Genomic DNA, 21,679 nt, shown 5'->3' with positions numbered 1-21,679 from the left:
CACTTAATTTTTAAAAAGACACCCAATAAATGATGTGTGTCTTTGTTAAAGAAACTGCATTTTCCTTTTGTATATATCCAGTTCCTACCTGCATTCTCAAAGAAGATATTTAGGTTTTAAGTGGTGGGGGGGATACCACTGGCAGCTAGAATGTCTTGGGTCTTTGAGAGGCAATGAGATGTCTCATCACAGCTCCGAAGCTTATATTAAAAGGGTGGGGAATAAACGTGCATTGGTCATGGTACCGTCGCCCACTGAATGTCAGGGTCGACTCTGCTCGTTTAGCTAATTAGCAGGCATCACTGCCTCTGTGTCACGTGACCCATCCCAAGGCTCACATGCGCCCTTGAGAAGATGGTCCAGGTGCCTTCGGGAGGTCTCTGACCATACTGCAAGTAAAGAAACCGGGGACGTGCAGCAGGTAGGGCTGGTGTTGGAGAGAGGCACTCTCTGTCCACCGCACTCCATGCAGTGCCATTCCAAAGTGGAAACAAACGTCTCCTGGCTTCCAGTGGATGACGTGCTCAGATCAAGGATATTGGGAACCATGGAACAGAGACAGATTGTTCAAGTTGAAGCTTCCCAGATACTCACTTTCTATAAATTGGTGAATCCATGCATTCCACATGTAAATGCAAGCTCACTGTCATTGATATGTTTTGACCTTCGCTGAGTTAAGTTTCTATACAACAAAATTTCCTTCACAACTATGGCTGTGCTAAGCAAACTGTAAAGTTCACACCTACTTCTGAAAGACTTGACTGAATATTGAGGACTCAGGCAGCATCCATGTTAAAGTTCCTCCTTAAATTCATTCCTTTAGGTAGGTATCACCAGAGACGGAGGTTCTCTAATCCCTCTCACATGCCTACAAGTGATGTTGGGGGTTGGTGGCAAATATATGTTTACTGTAGCGGTTCTGAGACTGGTTCGAATCTGGGCTCCACCACTTACAAGGTACGTGACTTATGGCAAGTTACCTATGGTGCCTCACCTGTAAAATGGGGATGACAGTAGCACCTGACTACCTCACGAGGTGGTTGTACATAAACTGCTCACGGACACTGCCAAGAGCAAAGTATTGAACAACGCCGGCTGTTATTATTGTGCCACGTGGGGAGTGTGTTCAGGCACAGGTAACGGGCCGTCACGAATAGGTCTCTCACCTGACAGAAAAGCAGTTTATTGGAAAGGGAATGAGAACTTAGATGCAGGGATAAATCAAGCCAGGGACACATTTCCTAAGATATATTTATTGCCAGAAATAATTGCATCCCTATTTAAAATACACTGTCCTTCTCACAATATTAATTTTAAAAACCTCTATTTTATTTCTTCTGTTAATGATTTTAAGGGGTGCTGAAGAAATCACATTACATTTTTTTTCCCTGTATGATTTTCTTATAAAAACCCCGTATTTGTTTCCTGTGGTCACTGTAAGAAATGACCACAACATTGGTGGTTTAAAGCAACAGAAATTAATTTTCTCGCACTTCTGGAGAATGGAAGCCCAAAATCAGCTGCATGGTCAGCAAGGCTGCATTTCCTCTGGAGTTTCTTTACTTTTTTTTTTTTTTTTAAAGAGGCAAGATCTTGCTTTGTCACCCAGGCCGGAGTGCAGTGGTGTGATCATAGCTTACTGCAGCCTTGAACTCCTGGACTCAAGTGATCCTCCCACCTCCGAAAGTGTTCGGACTACAGGTATGAGCCACCGCCCTTGGCCTCCTCTGGCACTTCTTGCAAAGAATGTGTTCCTTGTCTCTGCCAGCTCTGGTGGCTGCAGCATTCCTTGGCCTGTGGCTGTGTCACTCCAATCTGTTTCCATCTTCGTATCACCTTCTCCTCCGTGTGAGTGTCTTTTCTTCTGTCTGTATCAAATCTCTATCTGCCTCTTTTATTAGGACACATTCAGGGCCAACCCAAATAATCCAGAAAAATCTCTTTTGCAAGATCTTTAACTTAATCATCACATATGCAATGACTTTCTTTCCAGATAAGGGATATATAGGTTCCAGGGATTAGGGTGTGGATATCTTGGGGAGACCATTTTTCAGCCTACCAGAGTGTGCCTTTTGGCCCCAGAGATTCATGTCTGTCTCAAATGAAAAGTACATTCACCCCAACCCAACATTCCCAAAAGTTGCAAATCATTATAGCATCAACTCAAGTCTAAAATCTCATCTAAATTTCATCAGCTGCAAAGTCCAAAATCTATTCATCAAAATTATCTAAATCACGTATGGTTGACATTATGGTTATGATCCTGAAGGAAAATTCCTCTCCATCTGTGGACCTATGAAACCAGAAATCAAGTTACCCGCTTCTAAACTACAATAGTGGGATAAGCACAGGACAACATTCTGGGCATTCCTATTGCCAAAGGGAGAAAGTGGAAGGAAGAAAGGTCACTGGTTCCAAGCAATTTCACAATCGAGCCAGAGAAACTCCATTAGGTTTCAAGGTCTGGGAATAATCCCCTGTGGCTTGAGGCTCTGCCCCTGGGTCCTTGGTCTGGCCTCTGGGTAAAGGCTCTGCCCTTGGAGGTATCCTTTCTTTCTATTGAAAAGGTAGCTCTGCAGCTGATTGGTTTTATCAGCCCGTTTGGGGAGTGTGTCAGCCTTCTTTCACTTCGTTCTCATCTCTTGTCCAAGCTGGCAGTGCCTCTGCTGATATAATATTCTTAAAAACCTGTGGGTCTCTTGTGTAGGTCACAGGGATTCACACCATCAGACAAGAGTCTCCTCTACAGACCCTTTCCATATAATCTCATCTCTGTTCCTGATTTCTGCCTAAATGTTTGAATGGATTCGAGAGACAATGCCTAATGTCTTCAGGAAAAAGATGTCCAGCCCTATCCTCGGACTTCTCTCCAAAGTGTGTGTTGCTAGCAGTGAATTTCCTAATTTTAGCATCTTCCACAATCTGGATAGACGGAGAAGCTCCCAAATTATCAAAGTCTGGTTCTTTTTGCCTTAACAGGTCTTTAATTTATCTCTTTTCTCTCATATTTTACCATAAGCAGCAAAAAGAAACCAGGCCACACCTTCAACACTTTGCTTGGAAATCTCCTTAACCAAATATTCAAGTTTATTACTTGTAAATTCTGCCTTCCACGTAAGTGTAAGACACAACGCAGATAAGTTTTCTGTCACTCTGTAACAAGGGCTAACTTTCCTCTAGCTTTCAATAACATGTTTCTCATTTTCTTCTAGGCCCTTGCCAGAAGTACCTTTTTGTTCCCTGGACATATTTTATTTTTCTTTCTTTCTTTTTCTTCTTTTTTTTAAATTTCATCGTACCCAATAGGTAAGTTTTTATCCCACACTCTCCCTCCGACTCTCCCCCTTCCGTGGTTTCCGACGACATTTACATCTCTTTGTGCCGTGTGTACCCATCGTTTAGCTCCCACTTATTAGTGAGAACATAAAGTGTTTGGTTTTCCATTCCTGAGATACTTCACTTAGGATAATGGTCTCCAGTTCCATCCAAGTTGCTGCAAATGACATTATTTCATTCCTTTTCATGGCTGAGTAGTACCTTTAATGCTCATATTTCTACCCTCCTGTTCATGATCACGTATGCATTCTCTAACATGACAGAAGCTTTCTCTACCATGCTTCTCACTTCTTTCTGAGCCTTCACCAGAGGCACACTTAACATCCATGTTTCTACCAACAGTCTGTTTAAGGCAATCCAGGCTTTTTCTATCATGCATCTCAAAATTCTTCCAGCCTCTATCCCTGACCTAATTCCAAAGCCACTTCCACATTTCCTGGTATTTGTTACAGCAGCACTCCACTGCCCACTACCAAAATCTGCATTCATTTCCTGTGGCTGTTGTAACAAATGACCATGAACTTGGTGGCTGAAAACAAAGAACTGTGTTCTCTTGCAGTTTTGCAGGACAGATGTCCAAAATTAGTTCCTCTGGGCTGAAATCAAGATGTTGGCAGCTCTGCTCTCTCCAGAAGCTCTAAGGGAATATCTGTGCCTTGTCTCTTGCCAGTATTTCCTGACGTGCGGATGTATCACTGCAATCTGCACTTGTCTTTGTATATTGCCTTCTCCTCTGTGCCGTCTTCTAACCAGTCTGTATCCAATTTCTCTCTGCCCCTTTCTTACAAGGAAACATGATTACATTTAAGGCCCAACTGCAAAATCCAGCATAATCTCTCTATCTCAAGATTCTTAACTTAATCTCATCTGCAAAGACCCTTTTCCCAAATAACATAACATTTACATGTTCCAGGGATTAGCACACACATATCTTTGGGGGGCCATTTTCAGCCTACTACATACTCTATGCAACTTAAATTGCAAATGTCAAAGCTACCCTATGACCATTGTGCCAAATGTGCCATTATCAGACTTAAAATGTAGGAATAACAATGTTTATAACAAATTTGATAAAGCACGTTGTTCCTGCTTGACACAATTGCGGGTGAAAAAATAATGGACTATTTCTGCTCTGTCCCAGGCACCCTTTGGAGCCCTTCAAGACAGAGGCTGTGTGGCTTTCCTAAGGGGCCATCAGTCCTGCTCTCACCTTAGCTGGCTGGCAAAATAAATGTGTTTGCTTGTAGTCTGAAAGGATTTCCCTTTCCTAGGTTCTTACACAGCTACTAACACTACTATGCAGTTCTTATTTAAAAACTCAATTGCAAGATATGATGATTGTGAAGAATTGCCTGAAAATGATCTGCTCCTAAACAACTTATATTTAGTCCTAGGACCAAGAAAGATCATTGGAGAGACACGTACTTGGGCCTCACCGTTTGGGCATGTGGCCAATGAGCTGTGCTGAAGGATAAGACACGCGCCAGCAGAGACACTGTAGAATGCACTGGTGTGACATTAGAGAGGAGGCTGTGCAGCCCATCAGCGCCCCCTTCAGGAAGATCTGCAGCACGCTGTTTCTCTCTGCGCTCGGTGCAGTACAGCTACTCTGATGAACGATGTTCATCTTACAGTCTGATTCTGTTTCCCTTGTTCTTCCACCAAGGAAGTGCAGTTGACTCATTCCTAGCATGGTGTAGAGCCTGTGGCATTTCACGTGTTTTATTATGTTTTGTCTTCTTTTTTTCATTTATAATACATACCATAATAATAAATGATTCCAACAGATATTAATAAACAAATATATTTTAATATATCATTTTGAATTCTTTTTCTGGGGGTAGAGAGGAATTTTAAACAATAAATATTATTTTTTAATGGATGATTAAAATATGATCTGATCTATACTTTTTTTGGGAGAAAAAAGTGACCACGTACTTTCATGTAGTGTAAACCTTGGACCTGAGACGCGGACTGAGGCTGGACTGGTCTGTCTGGGGCTATGCCTTAGCTCAGGCCCCAGCTATTTCAGGGCAATACGCTGCATCTGTTGAAAATACTAGCTATGAAAACAACCCTAAAAGACTTAATTATGCTCATGGTTCAGTCAATAATATGGCTCCCAGTCATTTCAGAAGCAAGAATTGCATGTGTGGCCACCTCTTCCTCCTTTATTTACTCTGTTACAGATTCAGGGTGCTCTTTGAGGGAAACATCGTAATTCCTCCAGAGAGGCAAGACTGGAGAATACGTCATGGATGGTTCCAACACTTTATGTCCCACTGACGTATTTACCCCTTGATAACTGCGCCCTTCTGTACCATTGATTATAATGACATAAAGATCCTCCTTTAAAGCTGTTCATTTGTTCTTTAAGCAGAAAGGCACCTGTGCAAAAGGCATCCCACGTTTTTATGTCTGGCATTTAGTATGGAGAAAGTGGCGGTTACCAAAGCAGGTGACAGAAAAAGAAGATTCTCACTTCATTTCCATTGAGAAATACAGATTGACTACAAACAGTAGATGGCTTCACTTCATAAAGTTAAACGAGATAAACTTATAAATCATTCTATGTGGTTAAATTTAGGGACACTGAATTTTCTGGCACTTTGTCACAGTTTTCTTTGGAGTTACTTCGTTTTTATCAGCTGGTGAACAGGGTAAGACAAACCTTCGCTTTGAGCCTCCTTAATGCTGGTTTAACAGAAGCCTTTACACCTGTTGGTACATTTCCAATAAACACGTGGGAAGAGCATTCTTGTCCCACCTCAGTTCCTAACTCGAGCATTTTTATTGTTGTTTTATTTACTTACAGTTCCCTTGTCCCTTTTTTTGCAGCCAATGTCTACTGATGAAAAAGTCTATTACAGGAAAACTAATGAGCATTATACAGAGTCTACATTCAAGTATAGAGCAGAAAGAGAAATTTCCACCAAAAACAAGTAGATGATTAACGGAAGACATAATTAAATACATGATAATAAATATTCTAGGGCCTGATAATTAGATGAATATGACCAAGATAAGGAACAAATAACTTCAATCCACATTCAGTTCAGTGTTTTAAAAAGCTGTAATATCTGGAAAGAAATGCAAATAATATTTCAAATTAACTAATAAAGCAAAAATATAAATTATTCACCCTGAAAATTGAGGGTGTATAAGGTTAACCCTAAGTAAGAAGAATGTCATTTCATCTACCAGTCACCACCTTAAGAGTATTGGTCTGATCATGTATTTCTTTTTGCATCGAGATGCTATTTAATATATAATCAAAAACTTCCACTTGTATGGTACATGACAGTGTTGATGTTTTAAAAATCTCATTTGATCTTTACTAACACCAGGTAGGAGATATAGAGTATTTATCCTTCTCAAACTTTTAAATAAGAAAACAGGCTCAGAACAGCCAAGTGATTTGCCCAAAGGCACTGCAACCAGCCTGTGATGGCGGTGTGCCACCCATGCCAGCTGGCCCGAGGGAAGGTTCTATTGCTCTTTGGCCATGTGGCTGCAGTTCTTTTCCATTTGGTTCATTTCAGGTGGAATGCTGATGTGCCTGGGGGAAATAATCTACTCTATTCAAAGGTTATTTCTTTTACATTTATTAATTTTTAAGAAACCAAGAGTAATGCCTGAGTTTATTTAACAACAGAACCATTGCACATTTTGGTGCAAAACAAAATATCAACCTACCCTTTTACGGAGTTTCTCTGCAGCATCGAGTTCAGCCTTAATAGTCTTATCAAATTTGTTTAAAAGTTTAGGCTTCTTTTTCTTAACTGAAAGAAAAAAGAGGTTTTTATTTTTAATTTTTCTTGTCTAGAAATAGATTAAACATAGTGATTTACAAGTAATGAGAAACTTGGTGTTGGTCTGCAACATATGGCTGCAGGAGAAAGCACACAGCAGGCTCACCTTCTCTTTCCTCCCCTGGACAGTTGGACAAAGTAGGTAACTGCTAAGGAAGACACGGAACCTCAAAGGTATTCTTTCAAGGCTGGATGGATACTGCTATCCTGAAACTCCCAGAGACACTAGCTAGTTTCTGGAATGAAAATGGTAGGTGTGATTTCTAAATTATCATGATCAACTTCTTAACTAAAAGCCCAAGAGACTACTTTGAATATGTCCACAACATTTTCTGATATAGATAAAGATGAAAGTGAAAAGCTCCTCTCAAGAGCATCAAGAAAAGCAGAATTTCTTAGTTTAGCATTCGTGACCTTTCCTGTACATCATGGACAGATCACTCCAGCTATATTCCATACTTCAGCCAAACTAGACTGCTCCATGTTCTCCAAATAAGCTTTTTGCCATTCTTATGTTACCTTATGTAAATAAAATGGCCTGTTCCTTATCTTTGTCAGTCAAAAAAATGCCCATCCTTCAACAACAGGCTCAAAACCACACTTTTTTTTTTTTTATTTCAGCATATTATGGGGCTACAGATGTTTAGGTTACATATGTTGCCCTTTTCCCCCCTCCCTGCCAAGTCTGAGTTTCAAGCGTGTCCATCTCTTGGATGGTGCGCATTGCACTCTTTGTATATGCATATACCCGTCCCCTCCTCCCCCTCCCCCTCCCCCTGCCCGATATCCAATAGATGTTATTCTTATATGTGCACTTATGTGTTGATCAGTTAATACCAATTTGATTGTGAGTACATGAAAACCACACTTCTTATTAAGTTGCTCCTGAAATCACTCACACTCTTCTCTCCGCTCTCCCTTTCTCTCTGTCTCTTTAATTCCACAGCATCCTGTACATCTCTCTTTTGTGGTCCTTCCCCCATGTGACTTTTATTATAATCCTTTGTGTACTTATCTTAGTCCTTTTCCAAACCATAAACTCCTGCAGGGTGGCACCATGTCCCAAATGCAGACTGAATACGTTCATGCTGGCTTAGCAAATAGGTTTTGGCTCTGCACACGACCCTGGCATCCAGGGAATGGGAGGAGCCCTCCTCCTGGAAGGAAGTCACACCCAGCAGGTGAGAGGGTGGGTCCTGCTGGTGCATACCTGGCAACGCCTGTGGAGTGGGTGGATGTGGGAGCTCAGAGTGACAAGGACAGAAACTTGAAGGGTGAGCAGAATGTTCCAGATAGAGAAGGGGACTGGCGGTGGGGAGTGGGTGAAGTGGGAGGGACAGAGAGAAATAAGAGAATGTCCTCAATTTCCTGATACTAACTCTACAAACATAATAGCATCTGCTCTATCCTGTCACAAAGGAAGAAGGGCTCTTCTTCCTAAGGTCAGCTTCCCACCACACACACACACCCCGCTCCGCACCATACTTTGTCTTCTGAAAGTCTCCTCACTCTCCGGCTCCCTCCTGGGCCCCCATCAGCATATAATAATTCTGACGTCACTGCCATCTCAAAGCAAACCAACCAACCAAGACACAGCTCAGCCTGCCTGCGGCTTGCCGTCCTCTCTGCCCTCCCGTCGCAGCGCAGCCTCCTCACTACCGCCCCCCTCAGCGCTCTGGTGTCCTCACCCACCTCGGCCTCCTCACCCATGGCAGGGGCAAGAGTGACTCTCCCAGAGGAGGGAGGGCTCCGTGATGCAGTGTGGGATGGCAAGAGTCGTAGTCCCAGCTCTGTCACGTCCGAGCTCTGTGATGTAAGCTGAGCTGGGACTAAACTCTTCTGAATCTCACTTTCCTCCTCTCTAAAGTGGGGCTAGTGTTTCTGAGAATTAAACTGATGTTGTGTGTGACGCGTTAGCACAGTGTCTGGTGTACGGGGTACATGCTCAGTACCTGAGAGCTAATCGCATCTACGGCCTTCTCTGCAAATCTACCAGTTCCTTTTTCTGCCTATTTTCCTGACTCCTCTGCAGCCCCTCACACTGTTGACTCCTTCCTCCTCCTTCCTAAAATGATCCTTTGCCTGACTTTCGTGTTTCCCTTGCTCCTAGTTTTCCTCCTCACTCTCCGGCCTCTTCACTTTCTCTTCGTCTCCTCTGTGGCTCCTTCACTCCGCCGATTCTTGGATGTTACATTCTTCAGGATCAGCCTTCACCGCCCCCCAACGCGGGACCCTAACTACTTCATTCTCAAACTGAGTTACAAATAACTAGTCCATTTTCTTTTGCATTACGAAAATCGTAAATCCAAGTGCTTATTGACACAGATGCCTTAAACTTGGTAGATGAGCCATAGAATTTGCTATTCCTCACACATCCATTCTTTCTTGTATTTACCTTATTTCACAGAATGGTGCCCTGGCTCCCAGGTGTCCAAATATGAAACTGGTTAGGGAATGGAAGTAAAATAAGGGCAAAGGAGGAACACGTGGAATCACCCGGAGGAAGACCGAATAGAATTGCTATTGTCTTTTTAACACTCACTCCACGCCAGTCCGCAGGCCTGGCATTGTAAGATACTGCCTTTTATCCTCTTGACCTCCTGAACATGGTCTTATTGGTGGTCACAGATAAGATCACTCAAATTCCCTCCCCTTTCCCACATGGGAGGAAGGAAACACTTACTTCTTGGTTTCCAAGAAGAGGGAAATCTCTTTTTTCCTAACAACCTTAGTCTCCTGCCTCTCCCTGCAGGGCAGGTGATGTGACTTATCCATCCTGGGAAGGAACACACTGTGTAGCTGGGTCTCACCTCTTTGCTGCCTCCCAAAAGCTTGCGTACCAAGCCGACCTGATCACACCCACAGGGAGAGGTGCCCACGTGGAAGAACGAGGGCTGTCCCATGCCGCAGGGAGTGGGCAAGTGTGTCCAATTCTGGGGTTCAATATTAAGAAATCTGTTATTCCTGATTCTCTAAGCTCCATCCTTCAGTTCAGCTCTCATCAGTAATAAAGCTCACACTCTGATCACCTTTTATTTCAGCACTTATGCATTTGTAAAAAACAGCTATGATCTTCTATTTTGTTTATTCCACTCTCCTCTTCTCCCTGAACCTCAGTCCCTCTATTGTTGAAAAATCTGAGTGTCCAAAGCAGAGACTGAAAACATACTGAATAATGGGCCTTTTCAACTGTATGTCATTATATGTTACCATATATGCTGATTCGGAAAATCAATCGACGCTTGACTGTGATGTGGATTTACAGCGGTGGGAGTTTGTGTATTGTCATCTCAGCACAGATTTATAACTCCCAATTGCCCATTTTGCTTTTCTGGAAATGTCTTTCAACAGAATGACAGGGGGACCTCCAGAAAAGCCAGGCATGCCCCTGCGTAGCAGGTTTTGCTGTGGGCATCGTTGGTTCTCCTCAATGTGTCTCCTGTGATATAAAGTTAACATGAGATTTATTTACAAGAAAAAATAATGGCAGTTTGGGATATCCAAGAAGTCAACAGCAAAATAATATGCTTGCTAATGAACAATACTGTAAGTATCTTAGTGTCATAATATTTTAATGGCACAAAAATAGCCATTTTTAAAATATTAAAACTCTCATAGCCCGTGTTATCAAGAAATTACTTTGTCCCATGTTTTCATATATCTTCATATTTAATAGTTTCTAACTATTGCTCCTCACTTTGAAATTCAAATTTGATTCTATCATGACTATTTTTGTTTTTAAAAGTATAAAAAGCCTGAGGCAATTTTCCCAATTGTAAAAACAGAGACACATCTCTTCTTCCTTCCTCCGTGTTGTGGGGAGGCATACAGTCGGGCTGTAGAAATGAGTCCTCGTTCTGGCTGGCGAGGGGATCCCCGTGAACTCTCTCAAGCTCTCTGGCCTCGGTTTCCTCATCTACAAATGGTTGAATCAGGCTGGTTCTCTTAAAGTCTCTTTGAACTCAAAAATCCTACACTTCTAATTTTCAGTTGATTTAAATCATGTTAATAGTGTTTTGAAGTAGACCTATAAGGTACTGGAAAGGATTATTAACTTTGCTACACTTGGATTTTTCAAAATGGTTTAGGAGGAAGTTGTCTGTTCCATATATACATTAAAGTTTTTTTTTTAAATTACTGCCATTACAAGTGTTTTACACTTTTCCAAAGCACAAAGAAGGAAAGAAAAGGGATCATTTGCTTTTCAAAGCCTCACTTCCCTTGCCATGCCATGGTTGAAATATTAAGAGCAAATAAAATGGAAAAGAAGGAAAATAAAAGAAGGCAAGAGAAAAGCACTAATGATGCATATTCAGAGTGTATAAAAATTAATGTTTAATCCTTTTCATTTCCACTTAGTTTGTGGAAGAAGTTTTCATACTATGGTACATGGGAGAAGTTAATCATTAACAAAAACAGACACAAACAGACACAGAATCTTCATACTACTTTACATCCTATGTTGGTTCCATTGAAGACAGTGAAGACAACAGCAATTTCTGCCACAGGTCCATTGCAAAGCATCAATTTCCCAACCAGTCTCACTGTCTCCAGTCTGTCCTCATGCTCTCCATTGTTCTGAGGATGGCTCTGAAACACAGTCTATCCACATCACCATATGGCTTAAAATACACCATAGATCTCAAGAATACACAAAATAAAAACTAAATTCGTCAGGATGACATCCTAGCAATCCTGCTCCTATTTACTTACTCAAGAGAAATGAAAACAAACATGAAATCATATACAAAGACTTGTACATTCACTGCACTGTTCATAATAGCCCCGAAGTAGAGAAAATGCAAAGTCCATCAACTGACAAATGGATCAACCACCAGTGGCCCATCCGCACAATGGAACATCACTCAGCAATAGCACTCATACATGCAACAGCATGGGCGAATTTTAAGCGGATTAAGTTAAGTGAAAGGGGCATAATTCAAAAGTCTACTGACTGACTGATTCCATTTATACAGCATTCTGGAAAAGGAAAAACTGTGGGAACGGAAACCACCTAAGTGGCTTCAGAGGCTGGGGTAGGGAAAGGGGGTGACTACAAGGGGCACAAGAGAATGTGGGGGGCTAAAGTTCTATATGTTAGTTGTGGGGGATAAACTGCATCTAGATGTCTATACGTATGTCAAAACTCGCAGAAATGCACACTGCAAAACGTGAGTTATACTGTATATAAATTACACCTTAATGAACCTGACTTTTAACAAAAAAGTTATAAGGAAAAGACAAGCCCTGTGATTCTCAACAAAGACTCTTATTGCAGATATAATAGCATGAAAAATATTTGGGCATAAAAACATTGTACTTTTCAAAAACAAAATTAATTCTGGTTTGAAACTCCCCTAAAATCTATTGGGAAATAATTCAAAGTGAACCATACTTCAGAGGCTCCTCCCTGCACCAAAAACCCCCCAAACTTGCTATACTAGACCTACGTAGGTTCTCAATGACATCGATATATTGTTCTTATTTAATATTTCAGCTCCCTTTTCTACTCCTGACTGCCCTCTTCCTTATGAGCCATCCAGAACCCTACTCCTGAACTACACTGAAACACTGGTTGTTCCTCAGCGTGTGACTCTATACAGTGCAGGGAGCCCCACGACTACCGACTGGGACCAACATTATACACTGGTTCATTCGTTCACTCAACAATTTGTTAAAAAGCCCCTGACTTCCAAGAATTGTGCTAGGTACTAGGAATTCAATAGGAACTTTCTCAAGGAGGCTATAGTCTTATTGGGAAGAAAGGCATCAGTGGATAATTAACACTCAGAGGGATGTGGGTAATTATAAGGGTGGACTAGGAGTGGTACTAACTGACTTGGGAAGGGAGTGGGGAACCTTCTTGGGGAAACTGAAAACTTAAGTTTGCCCAGGTAGAGGTAGCAGAGAAAAGGTTATTTATTTTGTAATTCAATTACAGTCAGGAACTTGTACCTTTATCTTTAGTTATTTTTCTTGTAAGTGAAAGGCTAAAAAATCTCCTGCTTGGATGGAAGAGTTTGGTGCCATATACATATAAATTTACTTTTTATGGGAATCTGGGCTTTCTAGAATTTTGGAAAGCGGGAGGTGCAGATACTGCTTGGGGACCCTGGACTGACTTGCTTTCTCATATTTGAGGAGGAAAGCTGACTGGCGCTGAGCCTGCTTCAAGAGCCAGTGGAGTGCAGAGTGCACGGTCAGGAGTATGAATGAGTTCCTTCGAGAGAGGATGAACACACCAACTACAAAGGGCCAGTGGCTCTGCAAGAATTCGGCTTTTAAAAACATCACACAAAGGGTGGACAACTGTGGCTCCCCACCCCCACCCAGATGAAGGACTCTGGATGCCCAGGGAAGCCTCACTGAGGGACAGACACAGCATCTGCTCCTGCCCTGGGCTACCATTTTGCTTTTGATACAACTTTGCATGACTAATTAATGACTTTGACTGTGTGTGTGTGTCTGTGAGTGTGAGTGTGTAAGAGAGAGAGAGACAGACAGAGAATTTCTCTTCATAGTCCATCTGAAATGCTGTACTGCTTCAAGGGAAATACGTGCATCTTCAGTTCTTGTGGAGCCGTGTCTGCTTGCACCAGCTATACTGCTTTCACACGCTGGCCCCTAATCTCCATTTGCCTCTCTTGCTACTTACCTGTACGGTGGTCTACGTTTTCCTTATACGGTTTCACAACTATGGCATGAACAGTGACACTTCTCTGACTCTTCTCATGGTATTTTCTCTGCCTGGAAAACACTTCCCTCTATTTCTATGAAAGAACACTTTGTATTTCAACTTTTGAGACCTAGTTTAAATGCCGTTTCTAACATCAAGTCATTTAAGACTTTTTCATGCACAAAAGAATTCCTTTCTCTCCTGTGCTCAGATAACATTCTGTTTCTAGAAATAGTGAACCTTTCAGGCCTGTTTACGGCGGTTGTATACATAGCATCCACTGGTTCTCCCCCTTACTCCTGCCTCCTCCCCTCGTTGGATTGTTAATTTCTATGAGGAAAGAACTGTGTTTTATGCATAATGTATTTCCAGCATTCAGCACATGGTCTGTCTTATAGGAAATCCTCAACAAATGTTTCTGAAGGCACAAACACATGCAAGCATGAATGAATCAAGACATTCTAGAGGCTGATAATGGTGATGTCAATTTGTAATGTAGGCATATCAGCTGTCCAAAGGTACCAGAAAACTATAAGCAACCAAGATAAAGAATGAACTGAGGGTCACTTGCTTTATAAAGAGTTCTAACCCAAAAAGTTTCAGTGGACAACAATGGAGAGGACAGAAGAGGGAGAAAAAGCAGCAAGGTGCACGTGCCATAATCCCCACTGAAGATCTTGTAGAGATCACTGATGTTCATTCCACATCTTACTCCATTCGGGGTTTTCAATATATTCAGTAATTCAGGGCACACATTGCACAACACAAGGCACAACTAACCAGTAAGTTCTTGGATTGCAAAGTTCAGCTAATTTTAGTAGAACAAAAACTTCCCAAAGCAGCTTGCTTTTATGTTTTGAGTCACTGCTTAATGCCTCATCCAACTCTTTGCTGAAAATAACAGTTGAAATTTATGGAGGACTTCTTCTGTGAGTGTGTGTGACTAACCAGGCTGCACAAACTGCAAACAGCGGGAGCCAAGACTGGAGCTTGGAGTTGCCTCCAATAATCTCCAATGTCTACATTGTTAGCTAATTTGCTACATCTTTGGTATCTGGCCCAGAAGTTAAGAAACTTGGATGTTTCTAAGGACTTTGAGAGTGATGACAGAATGGAATTAAGTATTAATGTAAGTATTACGTTTTGTAAAGGAGGTAGTTGAACTTTGTATTACTTGTCTCTAAGGGTAAAGGCAGTTAAATAATCACAGTAATTTTCCTTCATTTTGTGTCTCAAAGACCCAGCATTTAGATATTACACAGACACACCTTGGCTTGGCAGAAAGATCAGAGAGTATGAATGTGGAGGGCAGCATAGGAGCCTCGGTTCTGCTACTTCTAAGGTAACTTGCTTAATTTTGTTGAGCCCTTGTTTTTTCATGGATGAAATGAGGACAATAGCTGACCCTCCTCCTCCTACCAGAAAGTCATGGAACAGAAAACATCACAAAAATGTTAATTATGATGTTCATCTACAGTGTATTTTTAGTTATGATAAAATTCTGCTCTTTAATTACATGGGAAATGTATATGATCTACCTTATTAGTAAATGTTTGAGCAATTAATTTTTTTTCAAGGTACCAGATTTGCTCTATGGTCAAACATTTCCCTGGCAGAGATTCTGCGCAACTAATAACTTTATCACACTGTATCTGCATCTAGTTTGTATTTCCTGAGCCAACAAAGGACTAAAGAGCTCTGGGATCACACCAAACTTCCCTTGCTCCCTGAAGTCTGTTATGTGTTTTCAAGCAGGACTACATAAAATATAAAAGACTGCTTTTTGTTATAGTTACCCAAAGGTAGAATCTAATAAAAAATAATCTAAAAAGCAAAACGATTTATGGGAGGGAAAAGCAAGAACAAAATAAGATACTGAAGGAAAACGTGCTCTATATCTGACTGAGATGCAGTCTGAAGCTTCAACATAGTCACGTAAAACAACTTTGCAGCAATATCATTCATGGTAATTAATATTACAGTTAGCCCAAGACAGACCCCACTACTTATTTTAATCTTTCTTCATTAGAATTGAACATTAATTTTGTTTTTCTTTTTTAAATCGATAGATTTCAATATAAGGAAAAAAATCTCCACTCCAAATCTGTCTGATAGTGAGGTGAATCTATAAATTAAGGCAAATGATTCAAAAGGAGGAAACAATAGAGGAAAACATTCAAGAATTCAAGAATCCTGCATTAGGATTTTTGATGAAATTCCATCTGCTGGGCACAGGCAAAGAAAGCGAACCTGAATCTACCAGTGTTCCTACATGGCACAGGCAGGAGACATGGGTAGGAGCCATCAGTTCTTTTCTCTTTCATTTAAAAGTGGGACTTGTGCAAGGCAGTCCCTACTGCTTCGCTTCACACTGTGGTCCGGAGTCTGCTGCTACGTTGAGAGACAGTCATGTTATTTGCTGTTGGGAAACCCAATCAGCAGACGGTCCTGGAAGTGTTTCTGGCAGGAGCCTTTGTTTGTGTTATCACTATGTGAGAAAGAAAAATTAATGTGTTTGATCCAAAAATAACCCCTTCTGAGACTTCTTTCTTTAATGCTATCTGCTCCATAGGGAAGTATTACCAGAAGAGGAGGTGAATTTGGGCGACTCTTGGGAGACGTTCGTACCTGTCAGCCTTTAGGGATGGTGCACCTTCCTTGCCTCCTACAGCTAAGAAATAGTTGTAAAATGAAAAATGAACTTTTTTTGTTCTTTCCAGAATTAATATCAACTAGACACCAGCACGAGGTCAATAATCAAAGCCGAAGCCAAAGAGTTAACATAAATACTTTTCAGCTGAGAGACACTAACTACTACAACACAGTAAACATTATATAAAGGGCAATTGTTTTCATCTGCCCCTCTACTGAACTGATGGGAGATTCAGTTGGGAGCACTCAGTGGAGGCAGCAAGTATTCCAGTTTATTAAATGTAATTGGCTGTCTCCCCATAGGGTTATTTTAATAAATTACACATCCCTTCCCTTCTAGAGTAATAATCCTTTAACAGATGTGACCCCATATGTTACATGAGAAATTTCAGAGACACTAAGTGATGTATTTTCTATACATAACAGAAACCCCTTCAGCGCCAAGGCAGTCACAGCCTTACCAACGGCCACTCCAGACACTGAATTTCATCACCACGTGCATGGCTCCATCAGAGAATAACCACCTTCCTCAAATTTTATTTTAAATGCAGTTCTAACAGTCTTGATCCTCTGGTTCTCTAGCCCTCAACTTGTTACAGGTAATGAATTAAAAAGAAGGCACGAGGGTTGTCTGAATCAGCTACACACTCAGCATCAGGTACAAGCTGACACACTGGAAGTAACGACGGCAGAAACACCACCAGAAACAAACCCATCTCAAACAGCTTGGCAACTTGGGTCACACTGTAGACAGGTGAATGGTGCCACACCGTTTAATAGCCCCCCAAACCATCACTGCATGATACAATAACTGATGTTCATTAAAATGAGCATTATAGTCTCTGATTACCAGGGAAAGTTAAATTATGTGCAGGACACATTTTATTAATAAAAAGAGATGCATAAAAAGTATTTTAGAAAGCATTGACTCGATTTTAACAATTTTTTTTAAGTGGTGTTTAAAGGTATTTAAAATCATCTTTAAATATTTGTTTCCATAAAATACTGATTTCCCAGTAATGTTAAATAAAACAATAATTTCTAAGCCTACACATCAGTATCTCCAAGGGAACCTGAAACAAAATAGACATTCCCAAACCCCAACACTAAAAAAAATAGCTACAGGTGCTACTGCTCTGCAACATATCAGATATACCTAAAGATTAGTACAATAGTCCCCACCTTGTCCGTGGCTTCACTTCATGAGGTTTCACTTACCCACAGTCAACCACGGTCCCGAAAATAGCTGAGTACAATACAATAAGGTATTTTGAGAGAGACCACATTCGCACAGTTTTTATGCCAGTATATAATTGTACTATTTTATTAGTTATTATTATTAATCTTTTACTGTGCCTAATTTATAAATGTAACTTTGTCATAGGTGTATATGTCTAGGAAAAAACATAGTGTATATAAAGTCTGGTACTGTATGTGATTTTAGGAATCTACTGGGATTCTTGGAACAAATCCCTTACAGATAAGGAGAGACTACTGTATATATTACATGAATGATAATTTAGGTATTTTTAAGCTTAGATTCTGATACAATCTTATTTTTCATTTGATTGTTCAGAAGCCAACAAGGTTTATAAGTTAGATTGGTGTTAGCACCAATATTGACTGGCTTTCATTATTTTATCTTTTAAAACAGAAATTACATGGGATTCATATTCTTTTAGATATTATCTGAGATTTCACCAAACCCAAGTGGAAATCTTTAAACACAATATAATAATTGCAATGAGAGAAATCCAAGAGTATCTGTAGAGCTTCTCCCTGTGCTATGAGAATGAAAACCTGACTTATAGAACTTATTAATCTTGCTGTATTACAGGAGTGGTGGTAGATGTAACAGGATAATCACAAACATTCAACAAACAAGCCAACAGTGAAGATCCTGATCTCTGGGGAGTGAGAAACAGTTGAGTTTACTTGGGCAACAGCAAGTTAATAAAATGACAGAAAAACTATTTCTGATATGTTAACAAATAGAGAAGACACATGTTTAAATGGCAGGCTTCTCATTACAGACAAATGAGATTACAGATCAATAACAGAGACCCAAACCTATTGTTTGATATATTGAAAAAAAAGCTATTGCCTTTCTGAAATAGATGTAGTAAAAAATAATAATAAAGAAGAGAATGCTACCTTCAAATACTAAAGTTGAGAGCCTACTTTAAATCAAATTTCTAAATATTTCCATATCATATATGAAACGATGACTTCCAAGAAACTCTACCAGGCAATGAAGACAGTGATCTCTGAGAGACAGAAATCAAACTCTCAAATCAGTGATAAAATAGGAAACCTAAAAGCAAACGGAGAGAATAGACATGTCACAGACAGAGAAATAAAAATAAAAATGGCCTGCGCACATCATCTGGGGGTATAAGAATTCGCTTGCTCTGCCCGCTGTCACTGGCATCCGTGCATGCCATTCAGGGGGACAGACCCATCCCACTTACCATCACTGCCATTGATGCTTGAGGGCACTGTCTCAAAGCCTGAGGATCGACCTGCCCCTCCTCACCACAGGCAACCACACATGCTATCTGGGGATCTGAGGACAAACCCACTCCAACCCACCATTACCACCACTGGCGCCCCTGCATGCCATCTCGGAATGTGGGGATCAACCTGCCCTGCCCACGACAGTCTGTCCTCTTGTGCACCATTGGGAAGCCCGAGGACAAGCCTACCCAGCCCAGCACCACCCCTGCCAGTGCCCACACACATCATCTGGAAGCTTGGAGACTGACTCACCCTGCCTGCTGCTGCCAACACCCTCACACATTGTCTGGGAGCCGAGTGATCCACCGACCCTGTCCGCCACCACCAGAGTTAGTGCATCCCTTCAGAGGCCTGAAGACAGGCCAGCCAGCCTGCCACCACTGCCACTGGCATCCACCTACATGCACACTTGAGAGCCCAAGGACTGGCCCACTCAGCTGCTACTGCCACTGCTAGTGCCTGCTTGTGCCATTTGGAAGCCTGAGAGTTGGCCCACCACTGCTTCTGCCATCAACAATACCATGCGTGCTGCCCAGGAGTCTAAGGACTCACTCACCCAGCCCACTGCTGCCACTGCCAGAACCCAAGCAAGCTGCCTGGAGGCCTGAGGATTAGCCACTTGGACCTGCTACAACTGGTGCCATGTACACTGTCCAAAGGCTCAAGGACGAGCATGCTGCCGCCACTGTGGCCAAGGACTGGCTCACCTAGAGTCCTCATGTCCAAAATGCCTCACCACAGCCTCAACTAACAACCTCAGCCTAAGCTACCGAATAACTCACAGCCAAAGAAATCAACTGGAGACTACACTACACTACTGCACCTACCCAGAATCAAAGCCAAAGTGCTCTACCCAACCAACACCATATATACATCTATAGAAAAAAGTCTTTCCCGATGAAAGCCAATCCATAAGATTGGAAGAAGTGACTATTATACCAGATGTGTAGCTATCAACATAAGGACACACAAAGATGAAGAAGCATGGACATACAACAGCTCAAAAAGAACACAATAATTCTCCAGCAATACATTCCAGTGAAAAGGAAATCTATGAAATGCCTGAAAAAGAATTCAGAATGATATTAAAGAAACTCAGTGAGATACAAAAGAACACTGAAAAACAATACAAAGAAATCAGGAAAATAATTCTTGATCTGAATGAGAAATTCAGCAAAGAGATATATATCACAAGGAAGAACCAAAAAGAAATCCTAGAATTGAAGAATTCAATGAATGAGTTAAAAAATAAAATTGAGAACTTCAACAATAGATGAAGCAGAAGAAAGAATTTCTAAACTTCAAAACAGGTCTTTTGAAACAAAAAGTAATAAAGAAAGCCTACATGACATATGGGACACCATAAAGTGACCAAATATTAGAATTTGGGGAGTTCCAGAAGGAGAAGAGAGAGGCAAAAGCATATAAAACCTATTTAATGAAATAATTGCTGAAAACTTCCCAAGTCATACAAGAGATATAGACATCCAGATACAGGAAGCTCATAGATCCCTACATAGATTCAACCAAAAATGTCTTCTCCAAGTCACATTCTAGTGAAACTGTCGAAGAGAATTCTAAAAATAGCCTGAGAAAAGCACTGAGTCACATATAAAGAAATCCCCATCAGAATAACAGCAGATTTCTGCAGAAATGTTACAGGTCAGGAGGGAATGAGATAATATATTCAAAGAAATAAAAGAATAAACATTAAGTCAAGAATACTATACCCAGCAAAGCTGTCCTTCAAAATTGAAAGATAAAGTCTTTACAAAAAACTGAGGGAATTCATCACCACTAGACTGACCCTACAAGAAATAATTAAGGGAGAGGCTGAGGTGAAAAGAAACATATAGACTGAAAGTGAAAGGATGGAAAAAGATATTTTATACACATGGAAACCAAAAGCAAGAGTAGCTATACTTATATTAGACAAAACAGACATTAAGTCAAAAACTATAAAAAGAGACAAAGAGGTTGATTATGTAATGATAAAGGGATCATTAAGAAAGAGAATATAATGATTCTAAATGTGTATGCACCCAACACTGAAGCACCTAGATATATAAAGCAATTATTAGATCTAAAGGGGGAAATAGATTCCAATGCAGTAACAGTTGGGAACTTCAGCACTCTACTCTCAGCATTGGACAGATCACCCAGACAGAAAATCAACAAAGAAACATCAGATTTAAACTACACATTAGACCAAATAGACCGAACGGACATTTATGGAACATTTTATCCAACAGCTTCAGAATCACACTTTTCTCATCAGCACAAGGAGTGTTATCCAGGATAGATCATATGTTAGGCCACAAAACAAGTCTCAACAAATTTTTAAAAATCAAAATCATATCAAGTATCTTCTCACACCACAATGGAATAAAATTGGAAATCAATAACAAGAGAAACATTGGAAACTGTACAAATACATGGAAATTAAAAAACATCCTCCTGAACATTGTTAGGTTAAAGAAAAAATTAAGAAGAAAATTAAAAAATTTCTTAAAACAAATAAAAATAGAAACATAGCATACCACAAAATCTATGGAATACAATAAAAGCAGTGCTAAGAAGGAAGTTTATAGTAATCAACAATTACATCAAAAAACTAGAAGAATTTCAAAGAACCCACCTAAGGAACTAGAAAAGAAAGAACAAACCAAAAATTAGCAGAAGAAAA

General features: G+C 40.7%; 1 protein-coding gene across 2 annotated transcripts in view; it reads right to left on the bottom strand.

The window, feature by feature from the left end:
* The window catches only part of ASPH (aspartate beta-hydroxylase), a 231,714-nt gene that overhangs the window by 89,314 nt on the left and 120,721 nt on the right, over positions 1–21,679 (bottom strand). For both annotated transcript variants that reach the window (XM_012661431.1, XM_012661432.1), the window contains one exon: positions 7,033–7,118. In XM_012661431.1, the coding sequence (XP_012516885.1) occupies positions 7,033–7,118 (86 nt within the window). The remainder of the gene's footprint in view (positions 1–7,032; positions 7,119–21,679) is intronic.

Source organism: Propithecus coquereli, unplaced genomic scaffold, assembly GCF_000956105.1.
Source record: "Propithecus coquereli isolate 6110/MARCELLA unplaced genomic scaffold, Pcoq_1.0 Scaffold71, whole genome shotgun sequence".
Taxonomy (NCBI): domain Eukaryota; kingdom Metazoa; phylum Chordata; class Mammalia; order Primates; family Indriidae; genus Propithecus; species Propithecus coquereli.
This window is presented reverse-complemented; position numbering and strand designations above follow the sequence as displayed.